Source organism: Corapipo altera, unplaced genomic scaffold, assembly GCF_003945725.1.
Source record: "Corapipo altera isolate COAL_440 unplaced genomic scaffold, ASM394572v1 61411, whole genome shotgun sequence".
Lineage (NCBI taxonomy): Eukaryota > Metazoa > Chordata > Aves > Passeriformes > Pipridae > Corapipo > Corapipo altera.
The window spans coordinates 15,491,070-15,515,438 of NW_020884875.1; the positions used below are offsets into that span (position 1 = coordinate 15,491,070).

A 24,369-nucleotide genomic window follows, 5' to 3' on the forward strand; every position below is an offset into this window, starting at 1 on the left:
AACTTTGGCAAGAATTACACTCTTCTACCATTAAAATAACTCCTCTAAGAGCAGAGTGCTGAGATTGCAAGAAAGCCCTCTTAACTACATATAATCTGGATTTGGGAGTATGCTATTAAATACACACAAAGCAGGGGATTGTTTATCTATCAGTTTTTTATGTGGATCAGTTCAGCTAAGCAGGGGTTGACAGTGCTGTTTTGCCATCAACTCACCACCAAGAGACCAAACCATATACTGAAGATACTGTAAAGACCAAGGATGCTCTGTTTGACACAGTATTCCAAGTATGTACCTTCTGTATATGTGGAAACAGCGTGCATGGGCATTGTGTCCTCTTCTCCATAGCCTCCTCGTCTGGAAGCTTTGGAGAGTGGTGGACAGTCTCCCATCAGACAAGCACCAGCAGGTGCACCTCCCAGCTGTGGGGGGACATGCAGACATCTGGGCCCCCTCCTGGTTCTAGGAGGCCATCTGGACATCTGGGTCCCCTCAGGGTTGTGAAGGGCACCCCAAAATCTGGATCCCCTTGGGGAGCTGCCCAGACAGTTTTGTCCCCTCCTGGTTGTGGTTGGCACCCCATACATCTGGTTCCTTTGGGGTTTTGGGGTGCCCCCCATCTCTAGGAGCCCAGAGAAGGAAGAGCAGCCAGCGGACAGCCCCGCATCCAGCTGCCTTGGTCTCCTCAGCACTGTGGGACTGTCCAGAAGTCCCCAACTCGGGCCATGTGTCCGTGTGTGTGTGTCCCCCTGCCTGATACTGAAGCCCCTCGAGTTCCAGGAGCATGCTCTCTGCTCAGCCCCCAATTCCTGACCCATTGGTGACTCACAGCACTCTGTGTGGCTGCATCACTACCCTCAACTGCACTGTACAGGGGCACCCCAAGGTGGGGCAACACTTGAAGGGATGGAGGAGGTTGGAGTACACCTAACACTGTCCCCTCCAGCCCAAGATGGAATGTGGATGAACAGGAAGGGGAGCAAGGGAATTTTTGGGTCCCTAACCTCATGTTCTCCCCCCAAAGGTGGGGTGGCTGAAGAACCAGGGGGTGATCAAGGAAGACCCCTACAGCCAGGAGGTCCTGACCCCCATGGCTGGAAGCACAGGACTCCATGATCTCTAAAAAATCCCCTCCGATCCGATGAATTCCATGATTCCATAGCTCTGTTACAACCGGCTGCCAGGGCCAGTTGTTACCTGGCAACAAGAGACAGCACAAACACAGGCACATGCGTGTGGCTGGGGCTCAGAAAGGCGGAGGAGGAGGAGGCAGGGGGCTGCTGGCTGCCCACACTCCTAACTTGCTGGGTTCCCTCTGAGCACAAACGCTCCCGTTCACCCAGGACAGGTGCTGTGTTTTGGGGCAGGGCAGAAGCCATGGCCTCAGTCAGCCTGTTGCAGCTGCTGGATGATGCCATCGGGACGCCCGAGGTAAACGTCAACTTAGAGGCCCTCCGCAAACTGCTGAAGCTCATGCTGGATCACCTGAGGCTGCTGGGCATGCAAGACGTGCTCCCCTCGGCTGTGGAGGAGACCCAGCCTGCTGGATCACACCCTGGCCTGCAGAAGGAGGGCAGGACTGAGGCCGGAGCCCAGGGCATGGGGCAGCAGCCCCAGGAGCCAGGGGAGCAGCTGTCTAGGAAGGACCTGCTGCAGGGGACCAAGAGTGGCCCTCCAGTCACCTCCATGGCCACCAACATGGAGAAGACTGAAGCCAAAGAGAGTGGCATCTCTGATGTAGAGGCTCCTCCCAGCCCCCGGAGTGCTTCCCTTAAGATACCCCCATCCTCCTCTGAGGTCTGTGCACTTATACCAAAGTTTTATTGAAGCCCAAGCTCACAGCAGCACTTGGGGTTTCACTGTGGGAAAGGTGGTTCTTGGGAGGAAGAGCTGGGGATGAAACACTTCTCTGGGTGCTTTGGATCCTCTTCATGCAGAGTCTGTCTCTGCTGACACAGGTTTTGCCATTAACTCCCCAGGGCAGGGGCAGGAGCTCTAGGGGAGCTTTCACCTGGGGCTCATCGCTGCCACCCGTCTCTCCTAGGCCACAGCTCTATCTCAGGATCCCTATGAGGATATGGCTGGGATGAAGGCCACACAGTCCAGCATGGGAGAGGAAATCCAGAGGATCAAGGAGGCACTTGGCCAGGTGAGCTACCACCATCAGCAAGGTGTGGGTCCGAGGCAGCAGCCAGTGCCCTTGCCCTCTACGTGCTAGAGGTTCAGCACCCCTGGATCTGGCCCTGCCAGATGAATGGAGAGTGCTGCTCACAGTGCCTGGCTATTAGGCTTGACCAGACCCTGCACTGCCCCCCACATGGAGAACATGGCAGGAATGAACGTCTTGCAGGTACCCAGGGAGCCTCTCCAGGGGCTCAACCTCACAACTCCCTCTCCTAGGCCACAGATCTCTGCGAGGATCTCCGCAAAGAGGTCGATGAAATGAAGGCCGCGCAGTCCCACGTGGAAGAAGACATCCAGATGATCCAAAAAGCTTTTGGCCAGGTGAGCTGCTGCCAGTGCAGGAGGGAGAGAACTGGGTCCTACACCCTCCCTGCCCCTCACCATCTTGCCCTGCCATCCCTGGCCTGTGGCCCTGGGTATTGCCCAGCATGAAGGGCACCAGGAGGGAAGAGAGGAAAGGATCCACCAGGAGTCCCCCACCTCTGCCTGCGGGTCAGGACAGTGGTAGAGGTCACTGCCTGCCTTAGCCAAAGGGATCTTGAGGCTCTTTGAACTAAACAGCCCTGAAAAAGGGGAACATGGGTGCTGGGAAGGAGAGAAGGTGAGGATGTACCAGTGCAGGGCAGCCAGAGCTGCCAAGGGTCCCTCTGGCTTGTGCACAAGATCATTTATGGATGCTCCTGGGTCCTGACTGCTGCCTATCTTCTCATCCCACTCCAGCAGAACCTCCAGGATCCTGTTGGCCATCCGCTGTCCCTCCATGACCAGTCTGCCTCTACCAAGCCCCACATTTCAGACATGGAAACCCTGGGGTCAGGCTCTGATACCCAGAGCACCACCCCAGGGATACAGACAGGGACCCCCAGTGCCCAAAGTGGCACCACCGGGACACAGCCTGGATCCCAAGCAGGTCACCCAGAAGTGGAGAGAATCACCAGAGACCTGTGTGAGCTCCAAGGCCAGGTGACCTCCCTGCAGGGCCTGGCCAGTGACCTGCAGGGCTTGGCCAGTGACCTGCAGGGCGAGAAGGAGAAGGTGAGCCTGTGGCAGTCCCTGAGAGAGCTGCAGGGATGCCAGAGGGAGTTGGCAGGGAGGAGGCAGACAAAGGACCCTCATGCTGGGAGAACATAAGGTCCATGCTCTGACTCTGCCAATACCACCCTTCCCAGATCAGGCAGCTGGAGGATGCCCTCGGAAAGCAACATGTGGCTGATGGCAGAGACGAGATCTCCCAGCTGGAGTAAGAGGATGGGAGAGGGCTTTGTATCCTGTGGGGCTGCAAGGGAGCCTGGAAGGTGGCCAGGAGCATCTGGTTTGGGTGGTGAGGGACACCTTCCAAGTGGCCGTGGGGAAACTCAGCCTACTTGTGCCCTCATCTCACTGGCCAGGCCTGCACTGCAGGAGGTTAAACAGGAGCAGAAGGAGCTGAGAGAGGAGCAGAAGGAGCTGAGAGAGGAGCAGAAGATTACCAAGGCCACACTGAAGCAGCTGGTCACAGCCAACCAGCTTAAGGAGAAGGTGAGGTCCAGCAGGAGCAGTCCCACTGTTGTCCCAAACAACAGGGTGCTCCTTGTGGGCTTCCTGGCCACATCCCCTGCCTGGCTGGGGCTATTGAGCCACCAAGGCATGCAGGTCTGCTGGCTGCACCCATCCTACCTCCCCTTCCTGCAGCTGGATGAGCTGAGGGCAATGGTGGGGAGTGTGGAGCAGAAGCAGGCAAAGGCAGCAAGCCCTGACCAGAGCTCAGACACCAAGGTGCTGAAGAAGCTCGTACACGACTATGAGATACTCCGTGAGCAGGTGGACTCCTTGGTGCCACAGCAGGTGCAGAGCTCACTGCCACAGAAGAGCCAGGTGGGCAAATGGCAGCATGGGGGGCTTAGGAGGGTGTGTCAGGACCCTCGTATCAGGTTGTGTTCACTGTAATGTGGGGCAGCCCCTCACTGTCCCCCAAATTGATTTGGACAAGTCAGCAGCATGGAAGTCAGCAGGAAACTAAAGCCTTGATACAAGTGTTGTGCTGGCACTGAGGGCTTGTGGCACTGGCTGAGTACCCTAAATCTGTCTCTGTGGGGCAGCCAGACACCACTGGCATGGCATCATCTTGTCGTCTTCCTCCCTGCAACAGGATGAGGAGCTGCTGAAGAGCATCCAGGCCACAGTTGTGCGGGTGGAAGGGGACTGTGAGCAGCTTGGCTATGTCACAGGAAGCCTCCGGGATGACCATCGCCAGCAGCAGAAAGATATTGAGGTGGGTGGCTGAACCCCCTGCAGGATTGGAGTATCCCCCAGGCACACCCCAGCCTGGGAACCACCAGAGATCTGATCCCCTGCCCACCTGCTCGCAGCGCTCTGTGGATTCAAAGGGCCTTTCCCAGAGGTTTTTGGGTAGCAGAGAGCATGGGATTCTTGGCTGGCCAAGAGGCAGCTCTGACCCTGCTGCAGTGTCATGGAATGCTTTCTGTATTGGAAGGCTCTGTTCCGGTCCCTGGAGAGTCTGGAGAAGAAAGCAGACAAGGAGGACCTGCTGCTGCTGGTACAGTCTTGAGGGGCCTGTCACCAACCAAGGAGTCTCAGGCAGGATGACAAATGCCCCTTGTCCTTCGGGCGCTCAGTGGCAAAACTGGCTTTGGTGTGGGGGGAGAGTGTATTTCCAGACTGGCTGCAGATCCCTTCCCAGGTTCCTCTGTCTCCTCTCTCTCCCTGGGTCCCTTCAGCTGGTGGAATCGACCCCACAGGGGTGATGTGGTGAGCAGGCCATGCATCCCTGAAAGGGGCACAGTGTGCCTGCAGGAGCAGTTTTACCTCTGTCCCCAGCGGACACTGGCCCTGCCTGTTGAACCCCTGCCCTGTCCCCACCACTGTCTTGCCTTTCCTCCCTGGTAGAAAGAGGATAAAGCCTCCCTGGGCAGCAAAGTAAATTGCACCCAGTTTGAGGCGAGCATGGAGAGTCTGGAGGAGAGGATGCGGGAGATGCTGAAACGAGTGTTGGGCCAGGAGCAGCGCTGGCAGGAGGTCCACCAGCAGCTCCATGATGCGCTGGACTCCAAGGTATGGGGTGCCTTGTCCCCGCTGCACAAAACTGGCTCATTGGGGATTTTGAAGCCCAAAGCAGCATCCCTCTCAGGATCCCCATCTTGGCTTTTGCTTGAGGACCACCATGTTCCATCCTGGGGCAGCTGGCTGAGGATGTGCATCTGTCCACAGCTGGATCGCCTAGAGCTGGGACCTTTCCAGAAGCAGCTGGAGGAGACCTGGGGAAGGATGATCAAAGAGCTCAAGGACGAGATGTCAGTCACTGCAGATGATGCTGCAGGAATTAAACAGTGAGTGCGATGGGCATGGTGTTGGCTTTGAGGACAGCACTGGCCTCGTTTACTCCAGCTATCACAGCCAGTGCCCATGTGGTACCCTGGCATCGGACAAGAATAGCCAGCAAACCGCAGGGATGGTGACAAAGCATGATGACTCTGCATTCTCCATCCACCAGTAGCACGTTCGCCACATCAAAGAGGTACCAGGAGGGGCATCTGCAAAATGGAGCCCTCCAAACCAAAACTGGGATGTGGGTGCAGAGGTGCAAGGATAGGGGACAGCAGGTCGTTCCTGCAGGCAGGAGCACAACATATGGCGCCACAGGGCTGGGTCATGACCTGCCCTCCTGGCCAGGCGCAGGGGGGATCATGAGTCCTGACAAGACAGTGACACTGGGGTTCAGATGGCAGCATGGGCACCTGTGCCCTGCCTCTCACATCCCTCCCTACCTGCCCTGGGCAGCTACAAAGTTCAGAGGTGCCAGCATTGCTTGTCTCGTTTTTCTTCTGGGGGGGAAATTAGGCTCAACACCCTGCAGTTCCCCATGCAAACACTGTGAATCCTTGCAGTGACATGCCCGGCACCTGCTGCTGCCTGTGATATCAGCTGTGCCCAGCACCTGCTGCTGCCAGTGTGCAGGCAGCACTGCGGCCTCGCCAGGAGCTCACCAAACTCCTTCCTCCCTTAGGCAGCTGCTGGTCCCTTACAAGTGCCTGTCCTGCGACCGGGACCTCAACATGCAGGTGCCTGGCCCGTGAGTAGCACCCAGCACTGGTGTATCGGGGGGCTGCAGGGGTGGGACGGGGGGGGTCAGGTGCTGACAGTGCCCACTGTCAGGCATGGGGGTTAGGGTGTCTGCCTTGGGATCTGACTCTGCTGAGCCCCCTTCACCGCCCTGTCTGTTAGCCAGGGAATGGGAACCCCTCTGGAAACCTCTCCCTGAGAGCAGCAGGCAGGGGGATGCTGCACGCTACAAGCCTGTGTGTTTTGGGGTGCTGTCCCAAGCTGGGATGACTCATTTGTCCCCATCACCCACCCGTGGCTCTTGTCTTCCCCAGGCACATTGACACACTCCCATTCTATCCACCAATGCCAATCAGCCACGCTGCACACCCCACTACCATCATCACAGAGGAGCAAGCACAACAGCACGGTTACAGGTAGGGCACATGGGGACCCATCCCTGGGCCCTGGGGTGCAGGATAGTCATACCCTGGCGGAGGTAGAGGGAGTCAGGAGGTCTGGGTGGGGCAGGGAAGCAAACGGGGCCACAGAGGGCCAGCTGTCCTTGCCCCAGGTCTCGAGGGTTTTAGAGCTCCTGCTGCGCTGCCTCATCCAGCCCTGGTCTCAGTGGCACTAGCGCCACATGTCATCAGTTGTATCTGATCTCAGCCTGACCTCAGGCTTGGTGGGGGGTTGATTCAGCACGGTGGGACAGGCATGGGTCTCCTGCAGCAGTTGTAGGGGAGTCGGGAGGGACATGCCCCACTGGGGCACTGTGGGATGAAGCTCAGGGTACCACAGAGCTGGGCACTGATGATTCCTGTGCCCTGGCCCCCAGGAAGCTGCCCAGTGGCAGGTCCCACCTCAAGATGCAGAGTGACAGGGGCCAGTACACATCCAATGCACAGCTCAAGGATGCCCTGTGGCTCTCCAAAAAGGTAGGGGTGGCAAAGGGAAGGATACGTCAGGGAGCACCGAGGCTGGGAGGGAGATGCTGAGCATCTGTGGGGATTTGTGCCTCAGTTTCCCCAGGGAAGGCTGAATGGGGAAGGTTACTTGGGGATGCTGAATTGGGCTCAACACTGCAGCCAGCCACTCTCTCCTTCCCAGCCTGGTGTGACCGAGCTGCTGGGCACAGATGGCTGCATCAATCACAGACAGGAGCACAGGCCTAAAGTGGCAGTGAGGGCACAGGACAAGCTGGGTATGGCCCTGTAGGGCACTGGGGAAGGGGGGAGTGAGCTCCAGCTGTTTGCTAGCAGTGGGTGAGCAAGGCTCTGTGTGCCTGGCTGAGTCGGTGGAACTGTGGTCTGAGGTGGGCTGAGGAGGGCAGACACAGGATAGAGGGGGAGGACTGGTGGATGCAGGTGTTTGAGCTGGAGAGCAGTGTGGGGATGGCCCTGGCCAGTGTGGGACAACAGCCTGTCTTCTGGAGAGCAGGGGCCAGCACTCTGTCCCGCAGGGTCTCTGGCCAGGCAGGTGCCCCTGCTGCCTGTCCTATCCTGGGCTGGCAGAGCTACCCCCAGCCAGGGCTGCTCCTGGGATGCAGGGGGGCTCATCCCTGTCCCTACCACCCTACTAGAGCACCGGCCAGCCTCTGACCCCCGCCACTGACCCCAGGCACCATGGCATTTGCTGCAAATCCAGTTCCCCCAGATGAAGCACCTGGACAGCCAGCACCAGGGCTGGGACAGCTGCCCAAAGAAAAGGGATTTCTTTCCAAGTTAATAAAAAATTTAACCTATTGTTTTTTTTGAATTTTCTAAGCAACATTGGTTTCAAAACTACTCTCTCACCCCCTGCCTCAGAACCACCACCGCAAAGCTGGCCAGGTACCACAGGGAATGGCAAAGGTTCAGTGGTGGCAGGACCAGGGGAGCATGGGGGGCACCCCCCAGGCTGGTGGTGAGAGAACTGGGGGTGTGCCCCCAGAATGAAGGCAGGGGAAGGAGTGGGGCCAGGGGATGTCCCCGAGCCAGGTGGAGGGTCTGGGCCTGCCCCCCAACCCATGGGATGTGGGGGACAAGAGGTGGAGTCCTTGGGGTGCTGGTTGCCTCACACGTGGGTGCTGGTGCAGCAGGCTCAGGGTGCCCCTGCAGTGGAACTGCTCTTTGGTGGGGCTGGGGGTGGGTGGCAGCCCAAGCAGCGCTTCTCCCTCTCCTGCCCTGGACCCAGGGGGCCTTTGACATCATCCTCAAGCCCTGGGAACGTAGTGAACAGGTGGGACCCCAGCAGAGCCCCAGGATTCCCGTGGAAGGTGCAGTGGTGACCCCACTGTCACCACTGTCCTCACCATCCTTGCCATTTGCTCTGTCCCTCGTGTCCCCTCTGTCCCCACAGGTGACCATGACCGTGCAGCAGGTACAGCAGTTCCTACACCACTCATCCCTCACAGGTCCTCAAGGTGCCCAGTGACGTCATTCTCATCTGTGTCATATTCCCTGGCTCTGTGGGGACCCCTCAACCCCACCTTGGAGTGCTTCCCCCAGGTGGGGACCTTCAGGTGGATAGGGACCATCAGGGGTGGGGACATCCAGGGTGATTGATCTGTGGGGATAGGGATGTCAGGGTTGTTGGGGCCCTTGGAATATTGGGGACAACCATGGGAGTTTGGGGACAGCTGTGTGGTCAAAGACCTCTGGTGCTGCTTTGGGAGTTTGGGAAACACTAGGGCATTAGGGGACATGCATGGTTGTGGGTTTGGGACTCTGGCTGTCCCACCAAGCCACAGTGCTCAGCACCCAGCAGGCTCAGCTGTGGGCACCCAAGGGGGACAGAGGCAATGCCTCTCTCCTCACAACCCTACATACTGGTGACCACCCACTGCCTGGTGAGAATGGGTGGAGTGGATGGGTGGGGGGGTCCCCTGAAACCATAGGGTGTCCTTGCAAGTGAGGACATGGTGCTGGGCAGGGGTCCCTGGGCCATATCCATGCAGTCACCATTGCTGCCACTGTCCACCCCAACACCATCAGGACAGCGTGCTGGGAAGTCAGGCTGAGGAGGGGGGGGACTAGGGGTGCTGGGAGGTTGAAGGTGCTGGAGGAGGATGGGGACATCTTACCCTGCTGCAGGGGATCAGGATGCTGTGGGATGAAGATACCTTGGAATTTGAAATGACTGAGAGCCCAGGGCTGGATGTCTGCTGCCACATGCTGGAGGATAAGCCCAAGACTGGCTGGCAGGTTCAGATCTGCTTCTGGAAGACAGTGGATATTTACTCCAGAAACTTTACCTCATCACTGCTGGGACATTTGTGGCAGCAGCATTTCCAGCACCATTCTGGTTCTTTCTCTGGTTTCTCCTATATTGGATGCAGTTGGTGATGCCTTAAAGTTTTTTGATTTTTTTATTTTTTAATTTTTATAGATTTTTAGAAGTAGTTATATAGTGGATGTAGATTTTAATGTATCAGTATTTCTAGTAGAAGTAACTACAGCAGCATATAACTCAGGTATCGTTTTCACACTGAGGTCTCTACCAGCATAATTAACATGCATTCTTTTACTGTCTCACGGTATTACATCTCTTACCAGTATTTTCCAGAAAAGTAACTGCAGTAGCTTAACAGTTGCACATACCAAACCCCGTCCCATATCAATCCCTCAAAGTTCTGTTAGCTATTTAGTCTCCTTATCAAGGTAGAATTGTAGAAAAACATCTTAAGGCCTGCACCAGAAGATGTAAACATAGGCATAACGACCTTAAAGCCCGGAACTTTGGAGGGCCTCCAAGGACTCAACGTGCGGAGAGGAGGATGAAGATGATGACAGAAAGGTCCCAAACTCCCCCAGACTCAATTCCCAAGGGGGTGTGCCAAGGGGCAGAGTGGGGTGGAACTGGGGGGTGGGCGAGCAGGGATTGGATGGACATCATTATAAAATTATAGAACTTGTGTCCAAACGCACACATGGTGGTTTGTATTCCTGGGGCCTGGGGGCTCATTAAAGCTTCTGCTCTTCTTATCTTATCTCCAGCCTAAATTGGCCTGGAGTCTTTTTTCCTCCTCGGTCTTTTAGGCAGTGCATTGGCTTTGCAGCAGTGTTATTTTTCCCCAATTTCATTTGAACCTATTGCCTCCAGAACTTCTCTGAAAACTTCATATCTTTTTCTGAATTTGCATCAGCCAAAATCTTAGTCATCAAAACCTCCTCTCCACACTTAACAGAAGTGCTTCTTTCCATGGTTGAGCCCTGAGAAGCCAGGGCTCAACCGTGCTCTGCACGGGATGACATCTCCTCTCCATATAGTTCTGGCTGCAGGGCACCTCCAGGAGGGAGGACAGACTTGCCAGCATCCATCCCCTGGCTCCATCCTGTAGGAAGACTACTGCAGCTTCTGTAAGTAAAAGGACATGGGGCCAGGCTCCCCAGCCTTCTCAGGGCCCCTGACAGGATCATCCTGGCTTCTCCAGATTCCCAGGAGGGTTGCATTGGAGGATGGGAGGCCAGCTGGAAATCTGTGGGCAGAGAGCTACTGGGGTGGGGAGCCACAACAGCAGTTGGAGAGATGTGAGAGCAGGGTAAGGCACGGTGCTGTGGCACCATGGCGTCAATGATTTCCACTCTCGAACCAGCAGGAGTGAGCTGGAGCATCTCCGAGTGGTCTGGGAGCCAAAGTGCTCCTTCCTGACCTCTTCTCTTGGGACATTGCATTTACAGTGGGAATGCAGTGCGAATCTGGTCTCTACAGTGGGCTTGAACATCCTTTAATCTGTTAATGTCTTCCTGCTTCTTGGCACCATGATTTTATGGCAACATAACCACTGCCTGTCAAGCATAGGCGTCAGGATAAAGTTCATTCTTTTCCTGGACTGACTGTTGAGGACAGAGATACAACCATCATGAGCCTAGCCCTGATGCAGAAAACATGTACAGTGGGAGCAGAGGCTTATGAAGCTGGGGATGGGGCCACTGCAACATGGGTAGGTCATCCATCCCTGACCTGCAATCCTGCGTGTCATCTGAGTTCCTTGGGGGTCCCTGATGTCCCTGGGTCCCCAGCCAGACCCTAGAGGTCCTTGTCCCTATGTATGTCCCCATCCACCCTGTCCCGTAATTGTCCTCAACCCACCCATAGTTGTCTCAATCCCCCCCAGGTGTCTTTATCCTCACAAATCAACCCCCCCAGGTATCCCCACCCCAGACCGTTCCCATACCCTTGGCAGTCCCTACCCCTCTGAAGGTCCCCACCTGGGGGAAGCACCACAGGGTGTGGCTGAGGGACCCCAGGGGACCAGGGAATATGACACAGATGAGAATGACGTCACTGGGCACCTTGAGGACCTGTGAGGGATGAGTGGTGTAGGAACTGCTGTACCTGCTGCACAGTCATGGTTACCTGGGGAAACAGAGGGGAGGGACATAGGGACAGAGCAGATGGCAGGGATGGTGAGGACAGTGGTGACAGTGGGGTCACCACTGCACCTTCCACGGGAATCCTGGGGGCTCTGAGCACCCTCTGCTGGGGTCCCACCTGTTCACTATGTTCCCAGGGCTTGAGGACGATGTCAAAGGCCCCCTGGGTCCAGGGCGGGAGAGGGAGCAGCGCTGCTTGGGCTGCCACCCACCCCCAGCCCCACCAAAGAGCAGTTCTGCTGCAGGGGCACCCTGAGCCTGCTGCACCAGCACCCACGTGTGGGGCAACCAGCACCCCAAGGACTCCACTTCTTGTCCCCCACATCCCATGGGTTGGGGGGCAGGCCCAGACCCTCCACCTGGCTCGGGGACATCCCCTGGCCCCACTCCTTCCCCTGCCTTCATTCTGGGGGCACACCCCCAGTTCTCTCACACCACCCAGCCTGGGGGGTGCCCCCCATGCTCCCCTGGTCCTGCCACCACTGAACCTTCGCCCTTCCCCATGGCACCCTTCCATGCTGCTAACTTGCCCAAGTCAATTTGGGGGACAGCAATGGTTTATGGCCCATTCTAATGACATGACTGCTATTTGGCCCTGCTTCTCATGACTGTGTAGCGGTGCCAGTTGTGCCTCATTGGAAAAGAGGAAATTGGCATGATAAAAAACATTACCATACTTCCACAGGATGTTCTTCTTATCAGCCTTCTCCCTTACCTGGCTTGAAAACACTTTAAGACATCAATCCCAGGTTATGAGGGACAAAAAAAATCGCCAAGCTTAACAAGATTCTTTATTCAGTCTATCACAATTTCTCCTTTTTTCAGTTTTCTGGGGTTTGGTGTGTTTTCATGTGGAAGATTTGGTGTGCTCCTTCACCACATCTCATGCTGCCATGGGGGAAATTCAGGTCTAAAGCGCGTCTGAGAAATTATTTTACAGAAGAAAAGGCAATAAACCCTAAAACCCCACAATTCAAATTTCTTTTGCTCAGCCCAGCTACCAGCTTCATTCATGCTGCCCAAACCCTATAATGCACTATAGGGTCTCATCCCCTATATTCAGCTGTTAAAAAAGGCTCTTTTTCGCTTAAATAAACTATCAGATCTGGCTTTTTGGAGGGGATTTTGGACAATGAGGGAACCTGGGGGGGAGAAGCATCCTGCTAGGCTTCATTTTGGGGAGAAAAACCTCTTTTCTGAGCAGACAAAGTTGTGAAATGGAAAAAATGAAACAAAACAATGACATTTTATTACAACAAATTAAATAAGAGGGGAAAAGGCCAGTGGAGGGGGAAACAGGGCAAACTGGTGACACTTGGACAGATTTATGCCCCTTCCCCCAAGCAGGGTCTGGGTTAATTCTGGGAGGGTTTAGGGATACTTTTGGAGCTGTTTCCTGCCCATCTCCACTTCTTATTTTCACTTAGGAAGTGACAGTTTTCTCAAAAACAAAGGGGATGGTGGTTTAACAGCACTTTCTCCTGGAGGCAACAGTGCCCACCTTTTCTTAACCAGTTCATCCCTAAGTTGGGAATTTCTTCCCTGTGAGCACCACTTCGAGGTGGAAAATCACCATTTCTCAGCATGCTGGCTGCTCCTTTGGGGAAAAGGCCCAAAATGGAGCAAACCTCCCCAAAAGCAGAGGATAAAAACCCTTACACCTCCCTGGTTTGCACTGGAGCTGTATTTTGGGGCAAAATATACACAAATTGGTGTCCTCTTAGGTATTATGAGCTGCTGATTTTAGTGCCTTTTGAGTCCTGTTTTTATAAGCACCTGCCAAAACCTGCCAATTACTAACCTGAATAGTGGTAAACCCATGCCCATAATTCTGCCTTTTTTCAGTTAAAATGGACCCCAGTGAGGAGCACGGAAGGTTTCATGTCCCCACCTTCATGGAGGACCTGCAGTCTCACTCAGGTTTGCTCCTCAGTGCCTGCCACACTTCCCTCGGGTGCACCATTCCAACTCCAGTCTGAATCCTGAGTGTGTTAGTGGGAGAGGGGCAGCATGGGGAGAAGCAGAAGGCAATGGATAAAAAACCCCCCGAGAACGCTCGTTCTCAACCCCCAAACCTCCCTGAAACACATCCACCTCCCACCCTGGCCTCCAGCTTTGTGGAAAAAAAAAAACCTTCAGCTACTCCCCAAAGTCTCTTTCTGTGGGCTGCTACGAGGTGTCTCTGTCACTGGGGAGGGTTTTCAGGGGCTGCACTGGCGGCTCTGTGGGAGGGCTGTGAGGTGCATCTGCTGGCTCTGCTCGAGGAGTGGGGGCTGTGCACCCTCCCTGCCCAAGGATCTGCCATTAGAACTGCTGTTGGGATGCCCGTGAGCTGCCTTTGGGTGAAAAGAGACTGATTCTGACCACCCTCTCCCCCTCTCCCATGCTGGAGAGCCATCTCTGGACCTACTGAGCTATGCAGAAGGGCAGATTTTTCTGTTGTATATGTTTCGTTATTTTTTATGTACTTTTAAATTAAATATCCATTAAGCTATTCACATGACAATTGGATAAAATGGAGTGTTGGAAGCTCATCTTTTGGAGAAGGATGCTGCAAAGAAGCACTTTGATTTACATATTTCTGGGCCTTGTCTTTTAAGGAAGACAGCACCCAGGACCAACCTCACCATGAACCAAACAGGGAAACAACTAATTATACAACTGACCAGGACTGTAATTTGAGTTTAGCGGTGACCTGTGGGTTTGTCAAGGCAGTTATTTAAAATTAGGGCCCCGAAGATAAAAGCAGCTGCCTTCCCTGCTGCCTTTCCTTGTGGTTTCTCCTCTTCCTCAGTCTGATGTCAAGAATGTCTGTGGATGGGGAGGCAAGTCTGGCAGCAAAGGTGGAGTGACTGAGGCTGTAAGAGGCCTGCCCAGTCCTGCCTGTGCTTGCTGATAACAGGTCTCTATCACATGGTTTAACCCTAGTAACAATTTTCTGCTGCCTCAAGATACAAGTTTGTTTATTTTTTCCCCTTCTATTCAACTTGTTGGCAGTGCAGTGGGGGATAAAATCCTGTTTGTGGCCTCTCTCCGTGCTCACATTTTGGCAGTGGCAAAACCGTGAGCCGTAGTGATCCCAGGAGGCACAAGAGATGATTTTAGCCCATTTCCCTTAAATTCTTTGCAAATCCTAAGCAGAAATGTTTCCACTTGCAAATTCTTATTACGAGGCATCCAGAAGCAAAGCCTCAAAGTGAGCTTTCCAAAAATTTTTAGGCACATTCTCCCTGTTTTTCTGTGCTGTGGGAAATAAAAATATCTCTGTTCTCCCACTGAGGAGCAAGAGAGTGAAATGTGATTAATATTGTTAAATTAGGTGTTATAAGGAAAATTAAATGGGTCAGGGGCGGGAGTTGGGGCTATTTATTGAGTGCAGGGTTTGCTGGGGTGGTGAAAGTGTCTGTGCTTGGGAGGTTCATGGTTGGTTTTGGGGGGATTCAGGGGCAGAAGGTGAGCAGAGCTGGCCCCTCACCCAACCACAGCAGTGGCCGGAGTCGCTCACCGGCAAAAGTGGCTGGGGGAAAGGCAAAGATTTCGGTCTGGCTGTCAGCATCGCGGAAAGCCACCCGCCCGCCAGTGTAATCCAGAGCCACCTCAATGCGTCGGAGTGTGTAGCTGTTGGGCAGACATGTGGGGCTGGGCCAGGTGAGAGCCTGCAGCTGCCCCAACCACTGCCCCACAGCCCAAACTCCACGTTCAGGGCTGAGACCAAAGCAGCCCTTACGAGACACGAATTCCCGAGCCACCCCCAGTGCCCAGTCGGGACCAGGACGAACCTCCACAGCCCAGCAGTGCCGGCCCCCCACGAAGCCCTGCCGACCCAAAACACAGCGGAGAGACTCAAAACGCTCCTTTCCTGAGGGAAGAGGAGCTGGGGGTGATTCCCGGCGTCCTGCAGTCCGGCCATCTGCTGACACCAGGATTTGGGGGTGAGCTGTGGCTGGATCCAGTGTCACGGTTGCTGGACAGGAGAGAGGTGTTAGTGGGGCTCTATGCATCAGGGTTATCAGCTTCGAAAATCACACCAGAGCATCAGCTCCAGGTTCTGCAGCTGAGCCCCAGTTCTGGATGCTGAATCTGAGCATCAGCCTTGAAGCCTGACTCACCTCTCTGGTATCCCCCTGAGTCTTCCTCCAGTGAACAGCCCAAGATGTCTGGAAACAGAAGATGATCCCAGAGATTTTTACCTCTAGATCTGGCTCTGGGTCTGCCCCACATCCACCCATTCCCTGCAGCAAGGAGAAGGTAAGACCACCAGAGCTGGGAGACATAACCCCCTTCATTTGTGGCATCACCTGCCTCCATATATAATTAATGTCCTAATTTGGGTGCCAATTAACCACCAACAGCCCTCTGCATCTCCCACCAGCAGTTTCCTATGCCTTAAGGCTGCTATAAAGAGAATAAATCCCTGGTTTTCTTTTAATTAAAGGAGGATTTAAAGTGATGCTTTCACTGTCCAGCCAAATTTGGCAACCCTGGGGTTCTCTTTCCTCCCAGTCCCACCCTAGGTTCCCATTTCCACTTCATAAATCCCCTTTTTTGTCAATTTTTCCTCTATAAGCACCTTTAAACTGTGTCACTGCCTCTGCCAGCATGTTGGTTTTCCGGGTAACATCCTCAAGCTCTGCTTCCAGCTCTGGCATCAACGGCAGCGACGGCTGCACCTTCCTCTCTGTGCACCTCAAGGGGGGAAAATTGGGGTGTTTAATGCCAAGAAATCCCAAAATTTCCTTTCCCCACCACTGGAAAACCACAGGGACATCTTTATTTCCCTGGGCAAGGGTCCAGCTCCTGCAAGATGTGATGGCAGATTTCCCTCATCTTCACCAAGTTCTGGATTAACCACCAACCCCCTCCAGCTCAAAAGCAAAAATCTCAGAGGAAAAGAATGCAGGGTGAGGAGGAGATTCCAAAAGTGGAGGATTTTGGCCCAAAACTGGTGTTCCTGGTGATGCTTTTTGGCCCCAGTACCTGCTCAGGGTGGTTTGGGCATCCTGGAGAGGAAGGGAGAGAGATGTTTAGGGCTGTTTTCCTGGGAATAAAAGCCAAGGGGTGGGGGCAAACAGAGGGATTTGTGGGGACAGTTTTGGCTCACCCGTAGCAGATCAACATCCGGTTGCTGGCACTTGGCCTGGAGCTCAGCATGGTGTTGCCGGATCCAGGTTATCTTGGCAGCTTCACCACGTTGCTGTTCCTCCAGCCTCCAGCACAGGCGACGGAACCGGGCAAGGAAACGTGATTCCTGTTCACTCAAAACCCGCCGGAGCTCTTCCAGCATAACCAGCAGCTTCTGCTTCTCAGCACTCACTCGAGTCTAGGGGATGAAGGAGAAGGATGCTGCTGGAGTGGGGAATTAAGCACTTTGGCCCCCACAGTGCACCTTAACTGCAGCAGCACTCACCAGCATCTCCTGTCTTGTCTCCTGCGCTGCCTCGCTGAGACTGGTACATCGCTCGTACTCCTCTTGCAGGCTTTTTAGGGAACCTTCAAACTGCTTCTGCAGCCGGGAAAAAGGGGTTTGGGCTCCTGAAGGAGGGGGATAAGGTGGGGCTGGGACCCCTAAAGCACCTGCAATATGGCCAAAGCAGGTGGCCCATTCCTCATCCTCCTCTCCAGCTGCACTGAAGCAGATATGTTCATGCATATCCATGTTACAATTAATTTTATAGGTATGCTCTATGTATAGTCTCACCTCATCTGTAAAGGTATGTAAATATATACTGATAAATGGGCATTATAGTCCTTCCAGCCAGGCTGGGAAATCCTACCTTTCCAAGTTCTCCTGTAAAAAAGTTGCCACCACCCTTCAGTTCCCATTCCCCCTTTCCCCCCTCCTTGCACACCCAGCCAAGTCCGAACCCCCCTTGGGGACCCCCATTTCTCCTCCACACCCGGAAGCAGAACAGGAATCCTCCATAGCAAAGGCACTGGCTGACAGCAGCAGCTTGAATTCACCAATATTTAATTTTGGTCCCAAAACTGCCACACTCCTGCCCTGTTTCTTACTTAACCCTCAGCAAATTGCAGCATTGCAGCTCAGTTTTGACTTTTGGATGCTCATAGTATTTTTCTCCTGGAAAGATGGAGAAAAGCTTTGCCTCATCTCAAAATACATATTCTGGGGGAAGAGTTTTAAGGGAAACTGGGGTTTTAGCGTCTCTCAGGCAGGGAGAGAGTGTCTGAGACGGAGATTCGCTCACCCTGTACCAGCGAGCGGCCTCTTCGAGGGGCACAGCGGGCTCAAGGCGACGCTCAGCGCAGGCAGCGCAGACGAGGATTCCATCCCGGTGACTAAAAAGAGTGAGGGGTTGTTGGTGCCTCCGGCAAAGCTCCTGCGCCGCCGGCGTGTCCAGCTTCTGGATGGCAGCCACCACGTTGGCCAGCTGCCGGTTGGGACGGAAGCCGCCGTGCGGGAAAGGGACCCGGCACTGCGGACAGGAACCACCGCCGGCGGCATCCACCGAGCAACAATCGAGACAACGGCGGCAAAAATTGTGGCCGCAGCTGAGGATCATGACAGGGTCGTGGAAGAAGTCCAGGCAGACAGCGCAGGTGGTTTCCTCCTGGAGGTATCTTATGGCACTTCCCGCAGCCATGGTTGTTTTTAAAGGGCTCTCAGAGAAGTGCGCACAAAAAGGGGCCTGGCCAGGGTTTTCCTGGAAGTGGCGACGGGGCGGGACCCTGGTGTTGGCATCCGGGACCTGCCAGGCGAAAGCGACGTAGGGCTGACCCGATTTTCCCACTGCCCCAGTGATGAAACCGCCTCCACGGACAAGACCAGCAAGGATTTAAGAGGACAGAAGCGAACACAGGCGGCGACAGCGGGGGCGGAGTGGGAGGGCGTTAGGAGAGATGAGTTATTTACAAGGCGAATTTTTGCCACTCGGGCTGCAGCGGGGAAGCAAAGTGCGGCCAGAGGGTGGCTGTAGGAAACAGGAATGTGGCAAGTGAGCAGAGGTCCATGGAGCTCATGTGGATATCAGCTGGGGAACGAGGGGCGGGGAGGTGTGTTAGGGTGAAATAAAAACCCAGCGTTGTCCGTCAGCACCCAAATTGGATGGCAAAAATAAGAAACAAAGGGGGAGAAAGAAAAGAACTACTATATTCAGGATCTGTGGGGGGAGGTGGTGTTAGAGCAGAAATTCCAAGAGGGAGTAATGTTAATGAAGTTTTGCAAGAAAATTAATCGGAAACTGAACCAAAGGAGGGTCTTGGAGCTGAAAGTTTCCTTTCTATAGAATAATAAAAGTATGTTAAATATATATAATCTAGCATATGATGTATAAATATAATTTTTATATATTTTAACTATCATAAAAATGCTATGTTTCAATATATTTTATATAATATATAAAAATATAATTGTATATAATATGTTTAACTGTAATTGCAGATTTTAGGATAGAATTATAAAAATAACAAAACCCACGTAAAAATAATTTCAAAAATACTAATCAGGAATTATAATAGTTATGAATAAGGCTGATAAAACACACTTTGAGGTGCAATGGGGCAGAGCACGACAGAACGGGATAGGACAAAACGTGAGGAACTGAGACCAAATAAATCCAAAATTTGATATCTCAGGGCAGAAAGGAAGGGAAAGACCCCCTAAAATCCTTTTTCTCTTTTTTTTTTTTTTAAGTATGTTTTTTTTCTAGGAAACGCCTGAAAAATTAGTTAACGGCAGACACACTTCATGCTTAATTAATTCTTAAGTATTTCAGGCACTTACTGTCCTTTTATTAAGAGGAATCTCAGCCTACACAAGGCTTCTGCAGCAGGAGGAGAAGCCAGGGCTGTGCTAGATATAAATATTTTCCCCAAAAATTGTTGATTTTGTACATTTTTGCTATCTCTATGCATGCACATAAAAGCAAACCGCTGTTTCTACCTTACTTAAGGTTTCTTGGGGGAGGGGGGGGGTGCGGGCAAGGGGCTAATAAAACAGCTCTTGGAGCCGCAGCGCCGCGGTGCCCACGTGCACTCCAACCGCTTCACTTCCTGGGGCAATTTGTAGCGTTGTAGCTGGGTTTGTTTTTTTCTTGGTGGATGGAAGCCCAGCCCACCGGTGCCGCAGGAAAGCCGCCCTGGAGGAGGTTCGCAGCCGGTGGTGGCGGGGCTGCGCTGAGGTGTGGGTGCTCCCGCGAGTCTCTAAAAGCCGCGCCAGGGGGTGACTTGTCGCCTCGTGTCACTGAGAGACCTGCATCGCGGGACGGCCGCTGGCAGGTGTCGCCGGAAGGGCTGCACAGACAGGAGGGCGAAGTGTGAATAGAATGTACAGAACAGAATAAAATAAACAGAATTAAAGAGCCGCAGCGGGGGGTGGCCATTGCTCCGCATCTAAAAGCCGCACCGTGGGGCGGGCGAGGCGCGGCCGGGATCGATCCTCCCCGTCCCACAACACCCCCTGCGCGACAAGCGGTGACTCCCCGCGGCACCGCGCCGGACCAGAGCGGCGACAGCCAGAGCCGGGAAAGCGGCTTCCAGCGACGGGAGGAGCGAGACATGGTGTTCGCAGTCAAGTCCCCCAAGAACTTAAGCACCGGGATAGGTCCGCCACTCGGCACCCAAGGACCCGGACCTATGTATCCCGCTGCCTCTCGCTAGCCTGCTGCTCTCTCCCTAGCCTGCAGAAGCAATAAATGCCGTAATATCTATCCTATGCACACGCAAAAAAATTCTGGAGGTTTTTTTCCTATTTTTTTACTTCATGACGTTCATGTTGAGCAGCAGTGCAAGACCCACTCACTAGTTAAAGCAGCAGAGTAACTGCTGGCAGTAAATTTGGGGCAGAACAGATCTTGTCCTGTGACAAGATCTGAGCTGGGAGGGAAGCTCAACAGAAAGCCATTTGTGTCCTGGGGAACACGGGAAGCACCCCGGGCTCTGGGCTGTGGCAGCATCTTGCAGAGTCCAGCTACTGTGTCTGTGTCCTGCATCTCCAGGTGGAGACTCCCTGTCAGCTGCCAGCTGGCTCCTGGACTCACTGGGCCTCTCCAGCCTCATCCTGCTTCTCCTCCTCATCCCACCACATGCTTTTTCTGTCTGCCAAGAGCTGTGGGAGAGGAGCCATGCCAGGCTCGAGGGTTGCCTTCACTGCAGGGAGACTCATGCAGGCACCCATGCCTGGGAGGAGGGAAGGACATGAGTGGTGAGTGGGTGCTGAGCCTGCTGCTGCCTTCCCTTGGACAACCTCCTCTTCCTTCTGGCTTCTCCCCAGATAACTGTATTATCCCAAACTACCACTAAATTCCTTCCAAATTAATTCTGAGTTCCCCCCTGGTATCTCTGAGTTATGACAAAAATAACTGAATTATCCCAAAATGCCTCCAAATTGTCCTAAAATACCAGAACTCTCCCCAAATACCTCTGAACTCCTCCAGGTCCTCTCGCAGTGCATTCCGCTGGCGGCAGCAGGAGCTCAGGCTCTTCTCAAGCTTCATGGGGAGCCCAGAGGGGAAGTGAAGCCTCATATCACTACAGCTGGGAAGATAAATGACAGAGATGGATGTTGCATGAGGGATAGTTGAACGCCTCTCCACAGGTGGGGTGACAAGGGGGGGGAAAGTGACCAGTTTCCACATACCTGCTTACTATGCTCCCAACATCCTAAAAATAAAAAGGTAGAAAAAAGGGGGAGGATGGTTCAGGATCTCATAGGCAGCACTTTGGAAGGGCTTTTGGGTAAGGAGGGTTCTCACCTGGGGCAAACGCTTGACTTCCAGCTGCACCGTGAGCCCATGGAGCTGTGTGATCCCCTCAGCCACCTGCGATGATTTTTTGGCCTGGGCAGCTGGGAAGGAGTCGTTCAGCTCCACCAGCTGCCCCAGGACCTCCTACTCCACCAGCAGCTGGCACAGCCACTCGGACTTGGCCTCAATGTGGAGCCACTCAGCCTTGCTCGTCTCCTGGACGAGACAGAAAACCCCTTTGTAACCCCAGACTGGAACTTTCCCTTTCAAGCTAAAGGACAAAAGCACTTTGGCTGGAGCCAGGGGGTCTGTGACACTGGGGCAGAGCTGAGGATGTGGCTAATTAGTGACTGCAGCATAATTAAGCACTTCACCCCATGCTTTTCCTTCTTTCCCCTTCCCTGTTGCCATTCCTGTTTATATTCTGCCCAAAACCACGTCAGGCCCTGGAAAGCATGGAGGAGGGTTAATTCTATGTTAACAAATGTCCCTTTAGGAAGCAGTCTGAGATGAAAATGAGCAATACCATGAAAATGCAGTGATTAAAAGTGTTGATAATAAGCACCTGCACATGGAGGTGGTCAAACCTGCCCAGGAGCTGCACCAACCGCTCCAGCCAGGTTTGAGGCTTTGCAGGGCACAAGGATACCTCATGGATGATCCTGCATGTTTCTTCCAGAAGGTTTTGGGGAAAAATAAATACCCATTTGGACTGTCAAAACACCAAGGGGCCCCCTGTACCAGGTAGTCCTGATGCTGCTTCTCTTTGCTCACTCTCCAGTCTAGAAACTGCCTTCACTCTCCAGTCTGGAAACTCTGCCAACACCTTCCTTAGGGATAGCAGGTAAGACTGGATTTTCTCCTGAATACACAAAAAAATAAAAATAAAAAATTATTTTAAAAAAATGTAAGTGATCAACCCAGATAATTTGTATAATTCTGCCTTTAAAATCTTAATTTATTTGGGGGAGGAAAGAAAATAATCTTCAAAAAATGGCCCCTTGCTGCCTTCTCTGGAAAGCAGGGATCAACTCACTTTATGTTTCTCCTACAACCACAACCAGGCACTGGAGCTTTGCTTTCCCACCAAGAAATTAAACCATTTTCATTTTGCACCATTTTTTGGGGGGGGCAAGGGAGGGCGGGAAGGGAGGGAGCAAAGTCTGATGGGTCTTAGGACGCTGATCTCACCTCGCAGGTGTCTACAGGTCCCCTTAAAAATCTTCATGACCACAGTCTGTGGCGGTTCACCCATTGCCTCCAGCACCCATGCAACCCCGAGGGGTTTTTGCCTCTTCAACACTGAGAGAGGAAGTCGTGGCTGGTCTCAGCATGCTGGTTTTGTGCCACTGCTGTGGCCATGCTGCCCTCCCGTGAGGAGAAAGCAATGCTGGTGGTTGGCAGTGGCACAGGGTGAAGCTGCCTGCCATCCGACTGCCCTTGGGTGTTCCTGCACTCAGCTCCCAGCACAACCTGCCCCAGTAGGAAAAGCAAATTTCCTCACCCATAGTTCTCTTTAAACATGTTTTATCTCTGCCAGGTTGTCTCATTTCTAGGCATTGCTGTCTCATCCCTCACCTGGAATCTGCTCTCAACCTTGTCCCTGCTTTGCCTGGTTCAGCTCCATTGTGCAGAAGGGGCCACAGCCAGATTTGGGCCGCTAGGGGGCAAAATTTAACCAATTTCTTCCTAGTGGTGACGTGCAATAATGCATTTTTTTTGCTCTGTCTTAATTTTCCTCCCTTCCCTCTTCAATGCCTGAAAGTAAATGGCCCTAAAAAGGGGGGAGAAGGTGCAATCAGAGGGTGCAGGAAGTGTCAAAGCACGTCACGGCCCCATATGCAGGTGAGAGATTAGAGGGCTCCTCCCTTCTTGGCCGATAAAAACTGGCAGAGGCAGAGACAGGACCGAGCTTTGACTGAGCCTGTGCCAGAGAGGGGAGAAAAAAATCCCAAGTGGAAACAAACCCAGTGGAGAAGCAGCCAGTGGAGGAAAAGCAACCCGAAAACAGCACCAGTGACACCAAGGAAAACACCAAAAAGGTTTGAGAGAGGGGGGAACTCACAGTGCTGAGAGGTGGTTACATCAACTTGCTGTCTTTTTTCGGGGAAAAGGGGATTTTGAGCTTTCTCTCCATCACACCAACACAAGAAGGAAAGTGGATTTGCCCTTGCTTTGACCTCAGGGTCTCTGTTTCAGATTTCATGGTGTTTTGCAGTGGAGGGTCATGGTGATATTTGCTCATAACAATCCATCTGGGGAAATCTGGGTGAGAAAGAGGATGTCTCCTGCTTTTATCTTCATTTAACGGTGATTTTCTTACCTTTTCCTCACTTTTACTCATCCCCTTGCTGCTTTAATCCCCCTTTCTGCAGATTTGCTGAGGAAATGAACACAAGGAAATGAAGCAACCTGTTCATTTTCAACCATTACAACATGGTTTATTCAACCATTTTTGGCTTTATTACTCATTTCCAGGGCCCTTTAGTGCAGGTAAGCCCTTTTTTGCATGCAAAGCCCCAAGCTCTGGAGGATGGATTTTAGGCCCTTCAGCGCCAGCTCTTATCTCCCCTGCACACATTTTCTCCAGGACCAGCAGCAAATTTCTCCCCCCTCAAAGGATTTCTCTGGACATGAGAGGTAGACTTGGCTTATCTCAGTTTTAGGGACTTTCCTCACTCAAATAAACTTTGTCAGATTTGGTTGATGAATGGTGGAGGTAGAGATGTATTTAAGATGGATTCAGCTCTGAACCAGCACAAGGAATGGGGTTTTGGATTATAATAATATCTACAAGGTAGATGGGTCCATCCAAATGTGCTCCTCATGTTCCCTTCATAGTCATTGGGAAATTAATTGATATAACTGCTCTCCACAGGACTTTCCATAAATGAACCAAGCTCTGTTACAACTGTTGGAGAAAAAAATTGGCATTTTCTTGAAGTATTTTGATCAGATGTGGTGGTTGAACCCGTTTCCTGACATAAAAATGGGCAGAAAGCTGATAAGGGCCTGTTTGGAGGACAATAATTTGATTTTATTCTTTCTTTCCTTCCCTTTCTTTCCTTCCCTTTCTTTCCTTCCCTTTC

At 53.0% G+C, this 24,369-nt stretch overlaps 3 protein-coding genes and 1 long non-coding RNA gene across 16 annotated transcripts in view; 2 read left to right on the plus strand and 2 right to left on the minus strand.

The window, feature by feature from the left end:
• The first annotated feature begins 745 nt into the window (after positions 1-745).
• LOC113943222 (glutamine-rich protein 2-like) lies at positions 746-12,378 on the plus strand. 7 transcript variants are annotated; one of them, XM_027634719.1, is made up of 18 exons: positions 760-1,797; positions 2,045-2,149; positions 2,401-2,505; positions 2,905-3,219; positions 3,354-3,424; positions 3,573-3,702; positions 3,856-4,038; positions 4,310-4,435; positions 4,658-4,720; positions 5,071-5,235; positions 5,392-5,510; positions 6,188-6,253; positions 6,558-6,659; positions 7,061-7,160; positions 7,333-7,426; positions 7,990-8,054; positions 8,563-8,583; positions 12,265-12,378. In XM_027634719.1, the coding sequence occupies exons 1-18, from the start codon at positions 1,378-1,380 to the stop codon at positions 12,301-12,303; spliced, it is 2,289 nt and encodes a 762-aa protein (XP_027490520.1). In that variant the 5' UTR covers positions 760-1,377; the 3' UTR covers positions 12,304-12,378. The 7 variants fall into 7 exon arrangements, with proteins under 7 accessions (XP_027490518.1, XP_027490517.1, XP_027490516.1 ...); XM_027634718.1 differs by lacking the exon at positions 12,265-12,378 and having other exon boundaries at positions 758-1,797; positions 8,563-8,652; XM_027634717.1 differs by lacking the exons at positions 8,563-8,583; positions 12,265-12,378 and having other exon boundaries at positions 746-1,797; positions 4,313-4,435; positions 7,990-8,174.
• LOC113943224 (zinc finger protein RFP-like) lies at positions 12,358-18,823 on the minus strand. 2 transcript variants are annotated; one of them, XM_027634725.1, is made up of 8 exons: positions 17,786-18,823; positions 16,987-17,082; positions 16,681-16,899; positions 16,557-16,579; positions 16,150-16,265; positions 15,689-15,736; positions 15,359-15,543; positions 12,358-14,822 (listed from the first exon to the last, which is right to left on the minus strand). In XM_027634725.1, the coding sequence occupies exons 1-8, from the start codon at positions 18,179-18,181 to the stop codon at positions 14,619-14,621; spliced, it is 1,287 nt and encodes a 428-aa protein (XP_027490526.1). In that variant the 5' UTR covers positions 18,182-18,823; the 3' UTR covers positions 12,358-14,618. The 2 variants fall into 2 exon arrangements, with proteins under 2 accessions (XP_027490526.1, XP_027490527.1); XM_027634726.1 differs by lacking the exon at positions 12,358-14,822 and adding an exon at positions 15,069-15,197.
• A 156-nt stretch (positions 18,824-18,979) lies between these two features.
• Positions 18,980-23,041, minus strand: LOC113943271. Of its 2 annotated transcripts, XR_003526269.1 has the most exons (6): positions 22,859-23,041; positions 22,472-22,753; positions 22,022-22,142; positions 21,175-21,496; positions 20,956-21,071; positions 18,980-19,829 (listed from the first exon to the last, which is right to left on the minus strand). It is a non-coding gene; the product is annotated as an uncharacterized LOC113943271 (long non-coding RNA). The 2 variants fall into 2 exon arrangements; XR_003526268.1 differs by having other exon boundaries at positions 20,956-21,496.
• Positions 23,042-23,043: 2 nt separating this feature from the next.
• The window catches only part of LOC113943267 (butyrophilin subfamily 1 member A1-like), a 2,987-nt gene continuing 1,661 nt past the window's right edge, over positions 23,044-24,369 (plus strand). Inside the window, exons 1-2 of one of the 5 annotated variants that reach the window (XM_027634831.1) lie at positions 23,160-23,322; positions 23,480-23,590. Coding sequence is in view for 2 of the 5 variants with exons in the window: in XM_027634827.1 (XP_027490628.1) it covers positions 24,171-24,356 (186 nt within the window). In the remaining 3 variants the exon portion in view is untranslated. The other 4 variants (XM_027634828.1, XM_027634830.1, XM_027634829.1 and 1 more) reach the window with 4 other exon arrangements.